Raw genomic sequence first — 21,878 nt, 5'->3', positions numbered from 1 at the left:
AATACTGACCATTCCATTATCTGGATGTTCGCTGTTACATGGATAGAATTTCTAACAAACAAGTGAACATGTTATATACTACTGGAAAAATTTAAGGGAACGCATGAAATAGTCGTGACTTTTAATCGTTGAAACAGTAAGAGAAAAGTTCATACAGATCAAAAGGCTTACGTCAAGTGATGAAAATCAATATCGGGTGTGTCCACCATGTATCTGGAGAACTGCTTGGCATCGTCGTGTACGGATGGTACCAATCGGAATTCTACGCCATTCTTCCTGGAGAACCACGATAAGTTCATCCAAATTGTTGGGTTGAACAGGTCTGTCCCGAATATTGCTTCCAAGAACATCCCAAAGATGTTCGATGGGGTTAAGGTCAGGACTTTTAGCCGGCCATTGCAACCACCGGACACCTGCAGCCCTCAGTCAGTCCCAACAAACATGAGCGATGTGAGGGCGGGCATTGTCATGCTGGAACTCGGACATTCCACCTGCGGCACGCGCAAAGGGGATCACAGTCGGGTTCCAGATCTCGTCACGATATCGTACACCTGTTATCCTGCCATCACACGCACAAGATCTGTTTTGTGGTTAAAGGTAAACCCACCCCACACCATAACAGATCTCCCTCTACAACGATCATGCTGTTTGATAGTGCAGGCACAGTGACGTTTCCCAACACGTGACCAAACTCGAATTCGGCCGTCATTATGGTCTAGTGTGTACCTGCTCTCATCACTAAACATGGTGTTTCTCCGTTGACGTACAGTTCTTCCTCCATGGTTCCGTGCCCACTGCAGTCTCAAGCGCTTGTGTTGCTCAGCCATGTTGATTCCAACAAATGGACGGCGGCTTTTTAGACCAACCGATTTAAGACGATTACGCACTGTACGTGAACAATTCTGGCGTTTGTTCTTCGCCTGAATTCAGTATTGATTTTGGAGGAGGATTTGAACCTGTCTCGCAGAGCAATAAGGCATAGGGTCCGATCATCCCGTGGGGTGGTTTTCTTTTTCCGTCCCCGACCACGCCTCATTTTGACGTCACCAGTCGCTCTATAGAGATTCCAAAGTCTGGATATCGCGCTAAAAGACTTGTGAAAGGTTGTTGCAACCTGTCGTAATGAGCTTCCACCATTAACCATGCGAATTGCCTCCCATTTCTGTGCCAAAGTTAAGTACTGTCTCGCCATGTTAACAATGTTTTTAACCGTTGTGTTTGACAGTGCACATACATGTCACGTGTAAATCTTAGTGCATGCAACCTTAGGAGCATGTAGTGCACGTGCATTATGGTGAGTTTGTGTGAACTGCTCTTCACGAAAACGATAACACACGGCGCTGAAGTTAGTATACAGAAATTTTGAATTGCCCTAAGAAACATCCGTTCCCTTAATTTTTTCCATGAGTATATTTAGGATTATGCTTTCTCAACAAAGCACAGTTCTAATACCTTCCCCGGGTTGAGTCATATCCCTGACCTGATACACGGAGTACACGAAGTCAGCTCTCTAAACCTCACAGCCACCCAGGCTTTTTTATTTAGCCGCATTATAAACGAATTTGGGAATTCAGGAGTAAATGTTATCTTAAGGTATTTAAATTGAGCAAGCATAATTTTAATTTTAATTTTAATTTTAATTTTAATTTTAATTTTAATTTTAATATAAAGTTTCATTAGGCTAGTGCTGATATACTTATATAATGTCAGTGACAAAAAATAACTTTGTGACACACTTTAATCGGTCTGCTCATTGCAGGTCCGAGATAAGTGTTGGCCAGATGGTAGAGCACATAGTCAGTCTGGCACACCTTAATGCTGTGAAACACAAATAGTCACCTGAGGGTGTGCTCTCTCTCTCTGTCTCATTCAGTACAGTGTCCGATCGTGCTTTTTGTGAAAATGCTGCGTGTAGCTGTAGTCCTGGGGCTGCTGTCCGGTAGGTAAACAAACTAAGCACACTGGACGAATATATAAAATGGAGGACGTGGGGATTATAGTGTAACATAATATATAGTATGTATACACTTCTATGCTGTTCATAGGTGCGACGTTTCGGTGTACGTTCTCAAGGTGTTATCAAACACTTTTAACCTAGCCTCACCTGCTTTGTGTACAGGTCATGATTCTTAACTTATTTGTTTAACTGTTTGTCGTTTAACGCGACACTCAATATTTCAGTTATATGGTGGCGGTTTATATAATCGAGTCTGGACTAGATAATCCAGTGATCAGCAGCATGAGTATCGATCTACGCAAATGGGATTCGATCACATGTGTCAACCATGCCAGCGAGCCTGAAAACCCAAGAAACAAACTTGTTAAAAATACAAACGATCTTTACCATGTTAGCCCAGAAATGCGTTGGTATTAATTCATACAGTTAAACAGATTCAGATGATGACAATGTGAACATGTTAGAATTTTATAAGTTTCTTCACTTTAGGTACGCAGGTCCACAGGGGCGGAAGCTCAGACGGGTCTAAAAGGCTGTGTTTTTTTAACGTTCCTGTTTTAAAATTGGTAATAACCAGTTTTTTTTGGTAATTACGACTTTCTTCTGGTAAATACTACTTTTGAAGGTGATAATTATCACATTTGAATGGAGTACCACTTTTCTGATTAATGGCGCTCTTAAATCTGGATATTACCATTTTGAAAATTAAACTGATAATTACCGTTTTTAAACTGGTAATTTCCACTTTGGGAACTGGTAATCACCACTTTTACAAACACATTTACCATTTTTCTGGTAAATACCACATTTGAATTGAAAACTAAATTAGTACTTTACTTGTACCTGTTCATATTCATATAGAGAGTTTTAGCTGTTGTAAATTATTACACTGTAGTATCTGTAATATCTGCAAGTGTTACAACAGAACATTTTACATAGCAGTATCTTCCACGAGCGAGTAATAACTGTAGTTATTATCAAAAACTGTGTTCCGTAGGAGATACTGCTTGTGTGAGATCAAGCGTCGCCTCCTAGGTCAAGATCCAGAGGAATCAAAATGATTTTTGTTTTAACTTTCTGTTCTAAAATTGGGAATAACCGATCTTTTCTGGTAATTGTCGCTTTTGTCTGGTAAATACCACTTTTGAAAATACTAATTACCACCTTTTCAGGTAATTACCACAATTTTCTGGTAAACACCACTTTTGACACAAGTATATTTACTTAATATTCTTATTCATACTGAGTGCTATGTATTTTTTTGTCATTATGAGAGAAATGTCATACATTGATTGTTGCATTTTAGTTTGCATAATTATAGTTTCTATAAATATATTTTATCATTTCATAATATCTAGATGCACATGTATCATTTCAGCTTCGATATTAAAGAAAATGCAGAGCTTGTAACAACATGTAAGCTCTGTATTTTCTTTACTACCGTGACTGGAAATGTCACACATGTATCAAGATATTCTGAAATGATAAAATATATTTGTAGAAACCTTATCCAAACTAATGTTCTATCAATGTATATCGTTATTTTTAAAAGGGCAAACCATTACTAGGATACAAAATTCAGTATGTAAAATGAGAGTTCAACTGTTATTTTAAAATGCATGAATACTGAAATAAGTAAAATCTTGTTTCAAAAAGGTAATTACCAGAAAAATGGGGGTAAGTATAAATAGCAAATGTGGTAATTATCAGAATTAGTGGTAATTACTAGTTCTAAAAGTGGTATTTATAAGAAAAAAGCTGTATTTACTCATTTTAATACAGGAAAATAAAAGGAACATTCGGACCCCTCTGGACTGTCGTAGTTAGGCCTTAAAAAGCAAGCTAAAACTATTCTTCTGTGTGAGATCAGGTGTTGAATGAAATATTTGTTTCTCTGTTTACTGGTGCCTTTTCTGAAATACTGAAACATTTGTCAAAGGGCGATAAGTGCTATATTTATAGACTTTGTAGATAACACCTCGCTTTTCGTGCAAGCGATGTTTTGATACAGATCCCTGCTTTACAACGGTACAAGATCCTGTATCGAAACATCGCACTCACGGAATAAAAGAAGTTATGTACGAAGTTCGTCAGTCTCAACCTTTAACTTTTATAATACCATTCAAACTTTGTGACACTAAATCAGTGGCGGGTATTGACTATTTGGTGGTTATTGAAGGATCTCAAATCATCGGTACATTTGAAGCTAAAGGTAAACTTCTCAGTCATATTACCTTGTTTCTATTTTGCCAACCCAAGCAAGAATTCATATGTATTAAGACGATGAGCACATTCCGATCCAAACCAGTCCCCCAACACCTGACATAAACCTTGAGGGGTATATTAGGTTTTGCGAGATGTTGTCTAACATGATTCTTGGGTGACGATGTCAAAACCCTGAATATCAACAATCAACGACACCAAACGAATAAGAATTATGAAAAATGAATAAACAAACAAGAATTTGACCATAAAGAGATGATTTATACTGAGAGGAAGTGACATGTGAGAACAATGATGAATACCAGTTTCGCCTTACTAGATTTGTATTTGTAATTACATTTACAGGTATTGGAACAAACAAATGGCGACCATCATTAATGATTCAAAAATATACTTTTGTAGCCTTCTACCTATGGCTTTTCGAGGTACCAGTTGGAACTGGATGTACTGTTATTTTATTTATTTATTTATTTATTTATTTATTTATTTATTTATTTATTTATTTATTTATTTATTTATTTATTTATTTATTTATTTATTTATTTGCGTGTGTGTGTGTTTGTTTGTTTGTTTGCTTCCTGTTTCTTTGCAAATCGATTTTTCTTGTTGTAAGAGGCGACTAATGAGACTGGGTGGTCAGGCTCTCTGACTTGGTTGACACATGCCATTTCAACTGCATCGATTGATGTTCATTCTGTTGGTCACAGGATTATTCAAGGACGTTGTCAATACGATGGGGCTGGTCGCCAAGATTCTAATCTATCAGACATGCATCTATCGATAAGGCTTTGCCCAAGTGTTGTTTCATAACGTGTAATTTACGGGTTGGATGTATGGCCATATGTTTTCTCTAGCAATGTCAGGAAACGTTGCCTTTGAGTTGACTTGTTCAAAATATTCTTCAGTGAAATCAATGTGCATGATGTTGAACACAGGATTGGCCGGATCAAAACTAGATTATTTACAGAACGCCGCGAAATTGCTATAATTATAATGAGGAGTGCGGCCTAAGACTATACTCACTCACTCAGGCTATGGACTCTTGTGCCTTATTTTGTGTCAACTCCCATATCCTATTGATTAAGACAGTAGATGATGGTCTTCTGAAAATTTGAATATTTCCTGCACAAAATAAAACAAAAACAAAAACATAACATTCCGAGTATTTACGTTGATTTTTTTGTTTCAGTGTCCTCTGCTCAGTTGTTCCCCGACGGGTGGTTCGGCAGCAGGTTCACCTGTCAACTCTACATGCACAGAGACTGCACAACATACTCAAGACACGATGAATGTGGAACGGATGGGGTCACGTACCGCAACAGGTATGAGAATGGTTGAGAACATTCATGCAGCTGCACGGGTAACATGTGTAGAAATGTGCCTATAGCTGAGATCTTTCTATTGCTGGTATATTCACACATATGCGTTTACTTGTCTTAAAGTTCTCACATGCACGTAAAGAGGAAACTCGTTGATGCAATCAAACATGAACTGGAAACTCTTTGATGCAGTCACACATGAACTTGTAACTTCTTGATGCAGTCACACATGAATTTGAAACTCGTTGATGCATTTACACACGTCAACAGAAAATCCGTTAATGCAGTCACACTCATGAACTGGGAATGCGTTGATGCAGCTCCACATAAACAGAGAACTCGTTGATGCAATCAGACGCATAAACGGGAAATTCGTTAATGCTGCCACACACTTTGACAAAAAAAACTCGTTGATGCAGTAACACATGAACAGGAAACTTGCTGTTGCAATCACACACATAAACAGGAAACTCTTAGATGAAGTCACACACATGAAGAGGGAGCTCGTTGATGCATTCACAGACTTAGACAGGAAACTCGTTATTGCAGTCACACACATGAACAGGAAACCCGTTGATGCACACATGGACTGGAATCTCGTTGATGCATTCATATGCATGAACAGGAAAGTCGTTGATCCAATTACATTTGGAAAGGTAGCCGTTGGTGCAGCCACAAATAGACATAAAATTCGTTGATGCAGTCACACGTAAAAAGAGGTCACCCGTTCATGCAGTCACACAGATGCACTGGAAACTCCTCGACGCAGACAAACTGAAACGTTCCTGTAATCAATTATAAGAGGAACTGTTTTCTTATAGAAGAAGTCACACGTTGTCATACATGACATTGTATGTAACTGACATAGTCACGTATGAAAGTATGTAACTGACATAGTCACGTATGAAAGTATGTAACTGACATAGTCACGTATGAAAGTATGTAACTGACATAGTGACGTATGAAAGTATGTAACTGACATAGTCACGTATGAAAGTATGTGTCTGACATAGTCACGTATGAAAGTATGTGTCTGACATAGTCACGTATGAAAGTATGTAATTGAGTTATATAAGCGTTATGGAATTGTATGTATTTGGCATCCATGTGAGCATGTTTGAAAGTGTATGTATTTGAAATCTTCATATGTGAACATACAGAGTAAGAAAGGAGTCGCACTCATGGATAGGTGGCATTCCTTATCCGATCATTAAGAGGAGGACATTTTATACTTACAGCATAAACCAATTATGAGTTACAAACATTTTACAGGTGCATGGTTTACCCAAAACCATTAACACCAGATTACCTTGTGTACTTCACAGATGTGACTTTACCCAAGCTCATTGTAAAGACAGCGTCATTGACGTTGCTTACTACGGTGCCTGTGACAACCGCACCGTCACTGGGGGCCCAGTGCTCTCTGGAGAAGAGGCTGTTTTAGATTTCTTCTGCCTGGAGCTCTCCCACGAAGACTGTCCTACTGATAAAGATGAAGTGTGTGCAACAGACAAAGTTACCTACTACAACTTGTAAGAATTGCATTTTGTTCTTGTTTCGAACTTATATTGTGTTAACCATGCATAGGTTTCAACAAATACAATATTAAGATTATCTTAATCAAAATATAACACGAAGGAAAATCCTGAAAGAGACTACGTGCATCCTGGAAGTGTTCTTTGGTAGATTTGTCAAATATCACAGATTTGTATTGGATGTTCTGGCGTCTTTATTACAGTCTGAGCTGATATATGCTGCTGGTTGGTTTGTTGGTCTACGTCGCACTCAGCAATGTTCCAGCTATATGGCGGCGGCCTATAAATAATCGAGACTGGACAACCTCATCCCTTTAGTCGCCACTTAAGACAAGCATACGTTGCTGATACCCAATCCTTCACGGGTCCATGTAAAATAGAAGATGGTTGTTGGACATATACACAACTTTTATGACAGAAAAATGTAAATAAAACGCACTTTATATACCGAGTGGTCGCCCTTTCTCCACCACCATAATACTGAGTAAACACAGTTCGGTGTAATGAATGTTTCTGGGGATGTATTTTAGTAGAGAAAAATAAAAACCCACTTTGGTCAATACAAGTATCGATGGTCCCTTGTCTGTTTTGCTTACGCTATGTAAATAACACATTTATAACGCCGCTTTAAAAAATATTTCAGCAATATCACGGCGGGCGTATATTCAGTATGAATGTAGTTTCCATAACTTTCATTGAACAATGAAGTCATCCCATTCTCATGTATTGTTCCGTGTTAATGCTTGTAACTCTCGATGAAATAGATCTGTTAAACATAAATAATACAGTGCCTTCACCTAACTCACATTTATATTTGCGTGTTAACCCTTATACCTATCAGTTAAATAAGTATGTTCAATATTAACCTGACCCGTGAAGGACTGGGGTAGAAAAGGCCTTCAGCAACCCATGCCTGCCATAAAAGACGATTACGCTTGTCAAAAGAGGCGACTAACGGGATCGAGTGGTCAGGCTCGTTGACTTGGTTGCTCCTGCTGTTAATCACTGGATTGCCTGGTCCAGAGTATTTACAGACCGCAGCCATATGGCTGGTATATTGCTGAGTATGGCGTAAAACTCACTCACTCAGTAAAAACATAGTTTTTTTTCTTATTTTATTTCTTGTTCAGTAACTTCATCTAATTGACATATATTGTTGTGTGTTAACCCATGTACCTGTCAAATAAGTATCGTCAATATAAACGTAGATTAAATTGTATTTATCATACAATGGCGTCATCTAATTCATATGTATTATTGTGTGATAACACTTACACCTATTGATTAAATAAGTTCAGCGTAAACGTTGTTTATAATTATTCAGTATACAGTGACTTCATCTAATTCACATACGTTGTTTTGTGTTAATACTTACAACTATCGACTAAATGTCTATGTTCAGTATTAACGTAGTTTATATTCATTAAGAAAAGAGTTCATCTAACTCGCATGTATTGTTGTGTGTTAATAATTGTAACTATTGATTGAATAAACGTCTCCATTATAAGAATTGTTTATATTATACAACTTGATCTGGTTCACATGTACTGGTGTGTGTTTCAGTTGTGAATATGAGAAAGCAAAATGCACCCACAGAGATCTCCATGTCATAACCTTCGGACAATGTCCTACATAAGGATTTGTGTGCGTTGAGGGTGAGTAAGAAGTGTTTTCTATCCTTTAACATGACCAGCAATATCACAGCTGGGTACACAATTGAATCTACACATTATACGCATATTGAAGGAAATATATAAGAGTAAAATATAATGTCCATCCAAACAGGTTTAAGTGTTCAATACTTCAAATTCAAACAGTTCAAATCCTAAAGAAACTGAAAACCTGGACCTCCTTGGACCTATATATATATGAAGTATTGAAGACTTAAGCCTGTTTGGTTGGACATTATATTTTACTCTTACATATGTGCTTCAATATGAGTATAATGTGTGTGTTTCAGTTGTAATATATGTAATTTAATAAAGACTGATTGAGTATACGCATGTCAGGACTCGAACCCGGAATTTGGCGCCAAGAGCAAACGTTTTATCACCCACACCCACACCCACACCCACACCCACTAAGATACACAGTGTTCCCAGAAATTATTGAGAAAATCTTTGTTTTTTTTCTAATGATGCTAAGATTGGGAAATGGGCTTTCACTATGCACTAAGCATACTAAATAAGGGAGACAACTCTTGAAGGCAGCTCATTACGTCAAGAGTTATCTCCCTTGTCTGAGCAGACGGCTTCCTGTGTTGACATGGCAGAATTTACAGCAAGAGAGAAAAGAAAGCTCATTCTAGATGATTTTGAAAGGGGTGAGGCTGATGCTAAAGTGTTAGCTTGTAGACATGGTATTCCTCTGTCTACAGTATACAGAACTTTGAAGTATATTCAAACAGGAACCGGGATAGAGCACAAAGCAGGGGCAGGTCGGCCTAGGAAATTCAGTGTTGTGGATCGCCGAAGACTTGGGCAGATTGTGAGTAGGGGCAAATTGAAAAGTGTTGAGAACATCAGAAATGAAATGATTAGCAGAGGAAGTCAATGAAACAGTTAGGCAGAAATTACAGAGACTTAATTGGGTGAAAAAACGTGGAATTCCCTCGCCGTTGATGAAAGATGCACAAAAGAAAAACGTTTAAACTGGTGTCGGGCTCATGAAAATCAAGATTGGGATAATGTTTTCTTTTCGGATGAAAGTTCTGTTTGGCTTTTCCCTAATTGTGTGAAAATTTGGACCAAAGATACTGTCAAACCTATCTACCAACGACCAAAACATAGCCCGAAGTTTCACATGTGGGGTGGCATATCGGCTCGCGGAGTGACGCCATTGTGTGTTTTCACGGGAAAGAAAGATACGTTGACATTCTAAGTGGTCACCTTCTTCCGACAGCACAAACATTGTATGAAGATGATTGGATTTTCCAGCATGATAATGACCCAAAACACACTGCGCGCCACACATAACAGTGGTTGTCGGGCGAAAATGTTCAAGTTTTAGACTGGCCCAGTTACAGCCCAGACCTAAACCCAATTGAGAATGTGTGGGGAGTCATGAAGGACAGAATAAACCAAAAGGGACTGAGAAATATTGAAGATATGAAGGCCGAGGTGGTCAAATATTGGGATACCCTGTCACACGATTACCTACAAACTTTGATGGGTAGTGTGCCTAGGCGTATTCAGGCATGCATTGCTGAGCGAGGAGGTCTAACAAAGTACTAAAACAAGACTGAGACTGTAAAAGGATGATGTTTTAACATGTTTATGTAAGTAAAACGCCAGAAATTAATAAACGTAATGAGTTACATGACGCAACATGATTCTCAATAATTTCTGGGAATACTATATTAAGATACCGTGCAGTCACAATACAGGTGAGTATCGTTTTTAAAGCATAATTTGATGTGTTCGCACTTGTCTATGACTTGTCAAGCAGTGATACCATGCCCTGATGCAACTAGTAGTTTCCAGTCACAGAACGCATTGTGTTCAATGAGTTTTACGGTGAAAGCTGGGATACGTTATGGAGGACAACTTCTTCATTATATTATGATGTGATGTTTCGGTATAGATTCTTATACCGTTGTCAAGGAAGAGTGTAGTCTCAGAGTCCCTGAACCATATTATTTTCCCTACTGCAAAGTCCTCTCTGCACTGTTAAAGGTCTAAATAAAGCACGTCTAGATTCCCTCAGGTTCTGAAACTATTGTCTGACTCTCCCTGGGGACCCTTTTAAATTTATATGTGCTTGTTTGTTACTATCAAAATAATATATCTTTAGAAACTAAGCGTTAGTCTAAGAAGAGTGGTGACAGAATCTGTACTAAAACGTCGCATTATCAGATAATAAAGGACCATACATTTCTTAGTACTCATCAACTAGAATGACAATGTTTGACAAATATTCAAAATAGGTAGTAACTGTATGAACCCTCGACAGCTTTCTAGTTTAAATGCCACTGAAACCATCACTGTTGGTTTGATTGTTTATTGTCGTATCGGTTTATTTGGGCGAGACGATCCTTTAGTATTCCCCGATGGGTTCAACCTTAACAGGAAGGGTGCTTTTAATTGAAACATCAATAAACTGCTTTAACCGATAGCTTTAAGTGTTAATGGCATTTCTGTTTCAGAGTGCGTGCTACACGTCGGAGACAGCCCGTGATGAAACATACTGCCTGTAAATTCGATCATGAAATTAAAATTTCAAAAGCTCGTGTTAAGTTTTAGTCACCTCTTCCTGCGGCACCAACTGAGATATATATCATTATGCAGCCTGCTGAGATTCGTTAGGTTGTTTCGTTGTTATTTGATTTGTTGTTTTCTTGTTTGGTTGTTATTTGGTTTGCTGTAAAACATTACACTCAGCAGTATTCCAGCTATGTGGTGTCGGTCTGTAATGATTGACTCTGGACCAGACAATCTGGTGATCAACATCATGAGCATCGTTGGGCTACTGTAAAGTGACGGGGGACGGAGGGTGGGTGTGGGTCGTATTATTCAGCCCCCCTTTTTCTCTTCCTTCCGGAGTGCTAAAGCCCTTGAAGAAACAAGTCCAGAATTTATCAGATTCAGGTCTGAATCTCCTCGACCCGTGAAGATCCAAGTTAAAACTGATCTTCAGTAGCCCATGCTTGTTGTTACAGGCGACTAACGGGAGCGGGTGGCCAGGCTCACAAACTTGGTTGACACGTATCATCGTATCCCAATTGCGTAGATCAATGCTCTTTCTGTTGATCGCTGGATTCTCTGGTCCAGATTTTTTACAGACCGCCGCCATATAGCAGAAATATTGCTGCGTGTGGTGTTAAAGAACTGGATCCCTTTCGATATACGTGCAGGGATCTTTACCAATTCCCAAAACAGCTGGATTTCACAGAAATATCTTCCTAATGTTACCTCGTTATTAATTTTTGACTAACCACTTACTGGCATCATATGCAAGTAAATTTCAAGTTTAGGTTTAATTAGATAATATTATTTGAATAATGCAGAACATATGATTCAGAGTTTATATGTTTTATTCCTTATACGGTATCTTTACACATTCGCGTGATAACAGTTATTCATTTTCAAAACATTCCTGTCATGTCCAGGTGCGGTTGGGTAGACCCGTGATTAAAGCGTGGGTGTTCTGTTCAAAGACCCGGATTCGATTCCACACATTGGGTACAATGTGTGAAACTCTTTTCCGGTGTCTACGCCGTAATATTGGTCAGATGATATTGATACACTATCATTTTATAATATGTTTGAGGTTGGTCCGAACCTCGATGTTCCAGCATCGTCGCGACTAAGGATATAAAATAATGGGATGTGCCGCCATATAGCTGGATCATTTCTGACTGTGGCGTAAAACTAAACTCACTCACTCAAAGGGACGTAATGCATTCGTGACAAAAATTATTCCCGATGCATTGGCTTGTAATGTACGTTCCTTTTCAAGTGAACAGTTGACATGCGTTTGCACATGTCTATGACTGATACAGCCGGTGGCATACACCAAAACATGACATAATATCATATAATGAAGACAATGTATTTCAAATACTTAACACACATAGCACCATGTAACATATGTCATATTTGGGATTACACTTTCTTAGTAAAGTAGAAATTTTAGTACTTTTTTGGTTGAGTCCCATCGGGATTCGAACCCGCACCGACAGTGTCAGGCACCTAATCACCAGCACACAAAGTCAACCGCCTAACCCGCTCAGCCACCGCGACTTCACAAAAAAATGGAAGTCGGACAACTGGTAGGCTAGATTGCGTAAACATAGCACCAGTCTAAGTAAACTTAGTCATAGTATTATTCCTTACACTCCTCTGCTGAGCCTAACAAACCCTAGCAGGCAGTCCCGTCAGGTAACCTAATACAAGCAAATGTGGGATCACAAATATCCAGCGACTTCGGTTGATGTGACACACAAGACATATAATGGCTTGTTTGTCCGTTGTCAATGACAGCGATGGAGACGCCATTGATCCACCATTACACGACTGAGTTCTGTCTAGAAGACACGTTTGCGCATCGCAAACTAGAAGAGGTTCTAGTTTTTCCGAAGCATTTTCGCTGACTGCACAAGTAAATATGATTACAAACAATCACGAATCCTGAACACTCGCTCTATGAAAGGGTCGTATATGATCCTATAGTGTTAATCCACAATAAACTGAGTAAACGTAACTCTACAGTTTATATTCTTAAGTTCAAATCATTCTCAAACAGAAAACTTGTCAGATACTTTTCCAGCGCACATTTGAATCATAAACATTGTATAGATGTGATTTCCTTAAGCAGTTAATTTCATTGTAAGTGATGGATCTTTTCATTATAATCCTCTTTACGTTGTTTTCATTACGTACATCTGATCAATTTAATCTTCCCAAAGTGCTCTTGCTTGCTTTCCTAAAACACCACGTTAACAAAGCTCATGAGTCTTCCTATTTGCAGGATTTTAATCACCTGTAGGACTTTACCATTATGACAATAAGTAAACTAGATTAGCCGTGACAACTCTCTGCAGATGTTTTGGCATGTAGAAGTTTTGAGAGTGAACTAGTTCTAAGATATTTCTTATCTGATTAGATCGCTTTCAGAGAAAACATCTGCATCTGGTAATAGTTTTCATAATAACTTAAAATCAATAAGTAAAATATCAACACTATTCCGTCTTTAAATGGGTAATGTATTATTAGTGAGTGAGTTTACTTTTACACAGATCTTAGAGGGCTACATGTTAGATGCAGCGTCTTCCATATACTGCTATGCTGGCCATACCTGATACTTCAACATAGTGGGTGATGAGTGAGTTGGGTGTTACACCGATTTTAGCATTACACACACACACACACACACACACACAGAGAGAGAGAGAGAGAGACAGATATATATATATATATATATATATATATATATATATATATATATATATATATATATATATATATATATATATATATGTTTATTGTTTTCAAAAATATGCGATCACTCTTTACAATGATATACTTTATAAACTATGCATTTTTTGTGTGCTGAACATAGGCATACATGTTTGTTTCAGTAATCGTATCAGAACCTAAACGCAAACTACGCAAACACGCATTGGGTGGCGCTGGCATTTTTCTAGTTAGAATTAAAATAAAAACACCGCTCGATTATCGCTTGAATTACTCACTAAAACGCATAGGTGATTTTGAGAATCTTGAACTCATGTGGCTGCGAGAAAAACAATATGAATTTACTATTTGTTTCCAAAACGTCATCTTTGTGTGATTGTAAAAAAAATTCAGCACTAAAACGCGGCAATTTTAATGTCTCCTCCTGTTTTAGAAATATTCGCCTAAACGTCTCCAAGAAAACCATTAAAGCAAAATGCACGCGTACATAGGCGTAAAAGCTCGCAGTGTCCATCACTATTAGAATAAAGCATAAAGTTTGTTGGGTTTAATGTAGTCATTCATTTCTGCCTGGAAAAGAGAAAATCATCATGCACCAACAGAGTGCCGCCAATCGAAACATTACTATGAGCCGCCTTGAAGCTGGGGAGTCGCAGGCTGCAGTTGGCCGACATTTTATCATTCATCAGAGCACCATATCGCACCTTTGGGAACGAGTCCTGCAGACCAAGACCGCCCAAGAAACAGCCTTATAAGAGTTACCATCAAAGCCCAGGACCGCCACATCAGAGTTGCTCCCTTGCGTCTCGCCACAGCCGTGGAGGCGGAACTCATACCTGGTTTGAGAGGAATTTCTGTCCAAACTGTCAGGAATCAATTGCTTGGGGATTCGACCAAGAAGTCTAGCTGTCGCCTTTTGAAAGACTGCTGTTGGGTTGGCGAACTCTTTGTTGATATAAATGAATTTTCACGTTTTTACAAAATAAATTAATGAAATAATTGCTCTTGAACTGATGTAATAATTTTTTCTACAAACGGCTTCTGAATTTCCTTTAGTGAAGATAAAACACGTAAAACATAAGGGTTGGATTGACTTGGGTTTTACTTCACACCGGCATTATTCCAGCCATCTATAGTCGTAGTGAGGAGATCAAGTTTGCATCCACTACCATTTTAGGTGCATGTACCAAGGGAGTTTGGACTTCATTTCACCACCAATTAAAACAGAAGATGTCGCAGCATTGAATACAAAAGGAAGCGCTAGCAATTTGTCATTTTCCCTTTGAAACTACAATTTGTAATATAGGTCAACCTCCCTCAGGATATTTACGATCAGGTGCCCGCTCACACGGGAAAACAGATCTTCCAGATTTCTCACAACATAATGGGAGTTCCTTGCAGTTGGCGTAAATCATAACACGGTCAAATGCCTGTGAACAACGAACTATCTGAAGTGACATGTCAATAATCATAAGTGAGATTAAATAAACGTTACATTCATTACTGGATCTGAAAGACAAGCATGTTGACATACTTGTCTTGGTCATGATCCTGCAGGTCTTGGTATGGACGATAACGCACCCTATTCCTGATAAAAGATCAAGGTTGGCCAACACTCAACAGTCGGCAACTCAAACTTTAAGCATGGCTGTGTTTCGTGGACTCATCTTCCTTTGTGCAGTGCCATGTAAGTGTCATGCGGAGTTTATGTTTGTCCTTATATTTACATCATCTGTGTTTGTGTGTTACTTGTGTCCATGGAAGCTTCATGGAAATAGTCCATACATGTATGCCACAATCTGACAACCAGGGACAAAAATATTTGATATCTGAAGCAAACCGCGATTTTCATATGTCCCATATGTTCCAGTTTTTAATGAATACTTGACTTGAATCTACATGTGTTTGTAGCGGTGTCACATATGACATAGTGTACGCTCAGTGTCATTGCTATTTGACAGTAGAGTTCTGTATTGGCAAATGAATTGTATTGCAGTATATATTGCAATACGTTTGGCGATATGTTGGGAACTTGAAGTGTTTGACAGTGAGGGACACCAATTGTGCACGCAAGTCATATTGATATGATTGGTTACTGAGAATAAGTTACATTTGGCCACTCTCTAAACGATATATTCAGATTCAGTACTGTTCTGTCTGCTAACCCTGTGATGCCGGATTGCAATTACAGGCAATAGACCCAAACTGTTTCAAAATCTGTTCCACTTGAATGAATTGCAGTTTTTTTTATGAAACCGTCTTTCTTCGTTTTATTATGAACTGGGTATTTTGTCCTCTGAAATTATTTTACTTGCCACGCGTTTTTTTTCGTTCCCGATCACTAACGTCGACAGCAAGGAGTCAATAGTTTGATTTTGGTAAGGCTCATCATTAACCCTGGGTCCTTGCCCGCAGCCTAGACACGGAATGGGACCTCTCACTGCAAGCGCTGCTTAGTCGAACCCACCAAGAACTTTCATTAGAATATGTAGACTCCACAACGCTGCAGCCTTCTGCATTATCCAGAGTGTCAAAAGCGATGTGCTCCTGGTGGAGAACCCGACCACTCTCCTGATCTGTAACAAGAGATCAGGAGGTACCAAACCACGACAAACTTCCCAGTGTACTTGTAAACGAGACATTTCAAAGAGACCTGTGTCGCCCTTTTGTCTTTTTTCAGGCGAAACTTGTTTCTTGCAAAATAAAGAGACCTTCTGACTTGAACTGACTTGATGAAGTTAACTCTATCTGCCGTCACGAATACCACAATTCTAAACAAGCGAGGAAGATAAACACTCTACTAGTACAATGTTTTGAAAAGAAATGTAGCTCCTCTCGACATGGATTATGCTTCCGTTTCTTTAGTTTTTGCGGTACACCCCTAATTAGTTGTCCCGGAAATCCGAAATATACACTTTAGCTTTCCCGGGACATCCCGATACGACAACCCCGGGCACTTTCCTGATCTGCGCCAGGAGATCAGTAAGTACGTAACCAAGGCCATCGAGAACTATATGGAACCTGGCGACAGTGAACACGAGTTGGAAGCGAGAAATGTCAAAGGCAAAGCCTGCATATTTGGTATGCTTTTCCTTAATCTTACCAATCACATTGCTGTCATAAGTGACAGAAAATACAATGATATAAATAAATTCATTTGCTTTGTCCAAAACAGACAAGATTAGGTTTGTTAGCAGGAATTCTTCTAAAACTGTATATGGGCCTATTACAAAGACGTTTGAAAACATCATTTTCCATGGCGCCCTGGATATGTTCAGTGTCGTCCCATGGATGGACCGCGGAGTCAGACATGGCGAAGATGGTAGGCAGTAGAGGCAACGAACCATGCCACATGTCTTCTGACAAGACGATGAAAAGTCTCTGTAAATCCATTGCATAATGGACATGTCATATTAATGTGTTCTTTAAGAATCACATTTAGACGATTGCGAGTGAGAAGTGACTGGTCTTGAGCAGCTAAAAGAAAGCCCTCAATTTCACTTTTAATACAAGCTGACTTCAACTTGGAGAAGGGGTCAGATGGATTACTGTTCTGTTTTACACATTGCATGCCCATACGATGCAGTGACTTCACTGACAGTGTCTCCACAAATGACCGACTCTGGACACTCTTGGAAAATAACTTCATCTGGTTTACTCTCACCGCTGTACCGCCAAGCAGTACATTGTCATCTGCAAAATCAACCTCAAATTTCACATTCTGTCCAACAGTTATAGTGATTATTATTGCTGGTAGTTGTTGCAGTGGTGGGTGGTCGTCGCCTTCAGTATCCCCTACCATCATGCAGCAGGTAGGTTTTCTGAAGCACTCTCAAGCACTGGCGTGCTCCGTTATAAGAATGAATAGTGACATCACATTCATCTGGACTTCTTCCTTTGAAAGCGAACACCGATTATTATTATCATTATTCACCACAAACGTTCCTCACACGTTGACCTTTGTTTTGCCCTTTGATGTTAAATTAAACAAAACCTTAAAACGTCATTGAAGTAAATTAAAGTATATAGTGTCATTACAATCGCATTATAACAGGACCTGTTGTGGTTTCCATTCAACAACGAACCAGCCATTTACGTATGGTTTCTGTTGTTGCTGTTCCAAATGCGAAAGGAATACCTCTGCATGAGGCATCCTATAGTTGACTGACTTTGAGGGCCTTAAGGTATGGACATGAAAACTGTGGTCACCGAAAAGTGATTGAAGTGAATAACCAGAGCAGGATATGGAGATGCATGTGCTGGAAATGGCTTACACCGGACATGTGTTACAATCAGAATGAGATCCAACCAGGAGCTATGTTTGCCTCAAGCTGCAGAGCTTCTGATTCACAGACAGGGACGCAAAAATTATAATAAAATGGGCTCTTTGTTGTTTTAAGCATTAATCTTAAAATCATTAATTTTTCATTCCATTGTTTCTTTGATACGTTGTGGGACAACGTATGACGAATCATCCTCAGTTTGTGGAATGTCCATTACTCTGTCGTCGGAAACAGCGACGGGCTACTGTGGACTGGACAGATCCAATCCTTCAAGAATAGAACTGATCTTCAGTAATCCAAGCTTATCTTAGCAGGGTCTAATGAATCATCATCAACTAATAATGGTGGTACCTGGCGTTATCATTTTCGTCAGTCAGTCAATAACCCAAACATTTAATATGCTGACTATTCACCCATGCTCACCTGTAACAAATATATCTTATAAAGCCAATTGTAGTGTAGACAGAACATTTTGATCCTGTAAAATATAAGTAACTTTGGAAGTTTTGTAAGATCCAGTTACCAGGCCATAGTAAACTCAAGAGATACTACCCCACGTCTGCTTGGTCTCAATAGTGATTTCGAGACACGTGATACACATTAGGGCAATAGATATTCCTGTCAGTCATAACTGCAATAGCAGTGGATGATAAGAATCTGTGTATGTGTTGTGGAATTATCCCTCTGTGGATTTGTTAAGTCTCCGAAAATGAAGAAATATCAAGGGCTCCTTTTCAATATATCTCATATTTATTATTATTATTTTTGTTATATGTTTTTTTTTTAAATATGTTCATTTCAGAGACTAGTTGTTTGTCTATATGCTGCTATACGTTTACTTCTTTGTTTCAGGGGCATGTAGTTTTATCCTGCACGATCTTTTCAAGGATGCTGGGGATTGCGATCACTATGACGATAGCGATGATAAGTGCCCATTTCTCACCCATGTAACTCACGTGTGCGGCTCGGATGGTGTCACGTATAAAGACTAGTGAGTCTTGTATTTAAACTCTTTATTTGTTGTTAAACGCCTCCCTCTGTAATATTTCAGCAGTATTGACCAGACAATCCATTGATAAAATACAATTGCTGTCTATGCAACTAGGATACGAACACATGTATCAACCAAATCATCGACCACCCCACCTCTGTGAGTGTTGACATATTACAAACAGTCATGGTGAGCCGAGATTCGAACCCACAATAACAGGAGGTGAGGGGTGGGGGTTGTCAATTCTTTGGAAATCGAATTGTGGCTCCTTAAACGGCAGGACTACCAGTGCCATCTGTCAAAGTATAATATGTCATATTTCTGAAAATTGGTGAGCTGACTTCTTTCTGGTGAACCTTTATTCTAGCAGTAAGCCCCATGAATCGACTGTTTTCCATGATAAGCCATGGCGTGCTGTCTTTCAAAACCGACAGTCAAACCTTTCCAGAACGCGAACACAAGCAGAGCCAACTTCAGAAATAATGCGTCTTTTCTTTTATGTTTCAGTTGTGCTTTCATGCGGGTCAGATGTGCTTCCAAGCATAATCAGATCCACTTGGTGGCGTTGCATTCGTGCTACTCCCCCACCTCCCAAAAACCACATGCTGCTACAGTGACCTCCACGCCCCAGGTAACAACCAAACCGACGCCGACCTCCACAGCAATGCCCAAAACCAAAGAACCTACAACCGTCACCGTGACCTCGACCCCAAAACCCGTGACATCCACCCTGATACCCGCGACGTCAACAAATGGGGTATCAGTTGAAAATGTTCTGGATTTCCTATGTATCGAGCTGTCTCGGGAGGAATGTGTGCCAGAACTGAATCTAGTCTGTGGATCTGATGGGTTTACCTACCGCAATTAGTAAGTATATTTGTTACCAACGTTTTTCGTTTGGTACCCTTTTACAATGTAACAAAGCAGGCAATGCTTTCATTGATTTCATCCGTACATTCATTCATTCATTCATTCATTCATTCTATACATTCGTTCATTCTATATATTCATTCATTCATCCATGTATTTGAGTCCCAGTATAGTGATCCCCTTTCGTTATGCGTTTTGTGAGTTAGTTTATTAAACAACTTGAAAATGACATGATTTTATTGTTTCGCACCAGTTAAAATACAAACATCGTGGATAAAGAAAATGGAAATTGTGAAACGTTTTATTCCACTTGCTGCAAATCATAAGTAGGTTGCATTTGACATTCCAGCATTCGTAAAAATTCAGGTCTTCAGAGTTCCAGTAACACAGTACTTAAATCCTTATTCCATAAAATTTTGTGTTTTCAGCTGCGAGTTCCAGAAGGCACGATGCATGCACAGAAAGCTCGAGATGCTTCACAACGGCTCCTGTTGAATGTTTTATTTGGAAGTAAACCTTTGCCCAAGCCGTGTTTGTGTTATTTGGGAGATAAGCATACATGCACATCCACAGGTTAACGTTATAACACTGAAACTCCTCACTGTCGATGGTGGAAGTCTCTCTACATGTGTCGCCCATTCCAGTTTTTGTGTTTCTGTTTGAAATGAGCTCAGTTTAGAAGGAGAAGCACATATATGCACTTCCAAAGGCTAACGTATAATGACAGAAAGTCTTCTGGATCACCCCTATGATTGTAGTGTTTGAGATTCTATGTCAAGGGGGCGCAACTCTGTGAGTACCAGGCAGCCAACGTCTCTAGATTACATAGAAATGAGTTGCATGTTGATGTCGGGTATGACATAATTGTTATCGAAATATGTGAGTTCATTAACGATGCTGAAACTATAATCAGCTGATATCTCGCTTGAGAGATTTAATCAAGACATGGGCAACGGCAATTCACACGTATATAAATTCCATGAACTCTTTGAAAAAAGGAACAAGTGCATTATCAACAACAGACTTGGAGCATCCATAGGAATTAGTGAGGTAACGGGGTTGTTGGTTTGGTAGATTATTCAGTTACAAGCGCTGATGTCCTACAAGCCACGAACAACTTTAGGATGCACGACTTTAACTCATTGTGCTCATTGATATACACGCTCCTATATCTTTATGTTTTCAGTTTTAGGACCCGTGAGGATCCGGGGTAGAACAGGTCTTCAGCAACCCATGCTCGCACAGAAGGCGACTATGCTTGTCGTAAGAGGCGACACGTGTCATCGGTTCTCAGTTGCGCAGATCGATGCACCTGCTGTTCATCACTGGATTGTCTGGTCCAGACTCGATTATTTACAGACCGCTGCCATATAGCTGGAATATTGCTGAGTGCGGCGTAACATCTCCATAAATAGACTTAGAAATGTTACACCAATTTAAATGATGGTATTTTCTATACAACTAAATGGATACTTTTAGGTAACGGTGACGTTGAGCGCAATGGTGACGACGCAGCACGACCCCGACGTCGGGTTTCCTGGCTCTCTGAAAAATCTCTTTCAACCTGTTCCGCACAGTTTGACCGGATATCCTCTGAAGTCCAGGCGCCCTGGGCTTACATTTTCAAAGCTCTCTTAGCACTAAGATTGTCGCAAGTGCCATACATTAACATTAATGTACGACTATCTTAGCGCTAAGAGAGCTTCGAAAATCTAGGCCCTGGCCTCTGTGCGCTGTCGCGGTACGAATCACGCAAATGTAGTGCCCGGATATGCCGATCTTGGGC

General features: G+C 39.4%; 2 protein-coding genes across 2 annotated transcripts; both read left to right on the top strand.

Annotated features, from left to right (window-relative positions):
* Positions 1-1,790: 1,790 nt before the first annotated feature.
* Positions 1,791-12,046, top strand: LOC137283116 (follistatin-related protein 3-like). The gene is made up of 5 exons (XM_067814598.1): positions 1,791-1,939; positions 5,370-5,502; positions 6,825-7,031; positions 8,598-8,689; positions 11,179-12,046. Exons 1-4 carry the CDS (start codon positions 1,903-1,905, stop codon positions 8,668-8,670), a joined length of 450 nt encoding a protein of 149 aa, XP_067670699.1. The 5' UTR covers positions 1,791-1,902; the 3' UTR covers positions 8,671-8,689; positions 11,179-12,046.
* Positions 12,047-15,528: 3,482 nt separating this feature from the next.
* On the top strand, positions 15,529-20,620 carry LOC137283100 (serine protease inhibitor dipetalogastin-like). The gene is made up of 4 exons (XM_067814597.1): positions 15,529-15,635; positions 19,084-19,222; positions 19,730-20,089; positions 20,521-20,620. The coding sequence occupies exons 1-4, from the start codon at positions 15,593-15,595 to the stop codon at positions 20,585-20,587; spliced, it is 609 nt and encodes a 202-aa protein (XP_067670698.1). The 5' UTR covers positions 15,529-15,592; the 3' UTR covers positions 20,588-20,620.
* The last annotated feature ends 1,258 nt before the right edge of the window (positions 20,621-21,878 follow it).

The sequence above is a fragment of the Haliotis asinina genome, chromosome 1, assembly GCF_037392515.1.
Source record: "Haliotis asinina isolate JCU_RB_2024 chromosome 1, JCU_Hal_asi_v2, whole genome shotgun sequence".
Classification (NCBI taxonomy): domain Eukaryota; kingdom Metazoa; phylum Mollusca; class Gastropoda; order Lepetellida; family Haliotidae; genus Haliotis; species Haliotis asinina.
The sequence above is the reverse complement of the archived record's forward strand: the minus strand, read 5'-3'. Positions and strand labels throughout refer to the sequence as shown.

What these genes read in the sequence shown, in the direction of transcription:
- LOC137283116 (XM_067814598.1), top strand. Translation starts at nt 1,903, where the DNA reads ATGCTGCGTGTAGCTGTAGTCCTGGGGCTGCTGTCCG. An exon ending in AGTCCTGGGGCTGCTGTCCG is followed by an intron (nt 1,940 to 5,369) that starts GTAGGTAAACAA and finishes TTTTTGTTTCAG; the next exon opens with TGTCCTCTGCTCAGTTGTTC. An exon ending in GGGGTCACGTACCGCAACAG is followed by an intron (nt 5,503 to 6,824) that starts GTATGAGAATGG and finishes TGTACTTCACAG; the next exon opens with ATGTGACTTTACCCAAGCTC.
- LOC137283100 (XM_067814597.1), top strand. Translation starts at nt 15,593, where the DNA reads ATGGCTGTGTTTCGTGGACTCATCTTCCTTTGTGCAGTGCCAT. An exon ending in CTTCCTTTGTGCAGTGCCAT is followed by an intron (nt 15,636 to 19,083) that starts GTAAGTGTCATG and finishes TCTTTGTTTCAG; the next exon opens with GGGCATGTAGTTTTATCCTG. An exon ending in GGGTTTACCTACCGCAATTA is followed by an intron (nt 20,090 to 20,520) that starts GTAAGTATATTT and finishes TTGTGTTTTCAG; the next exon opens with CTGCGAGTTCCAGAAGGCAC.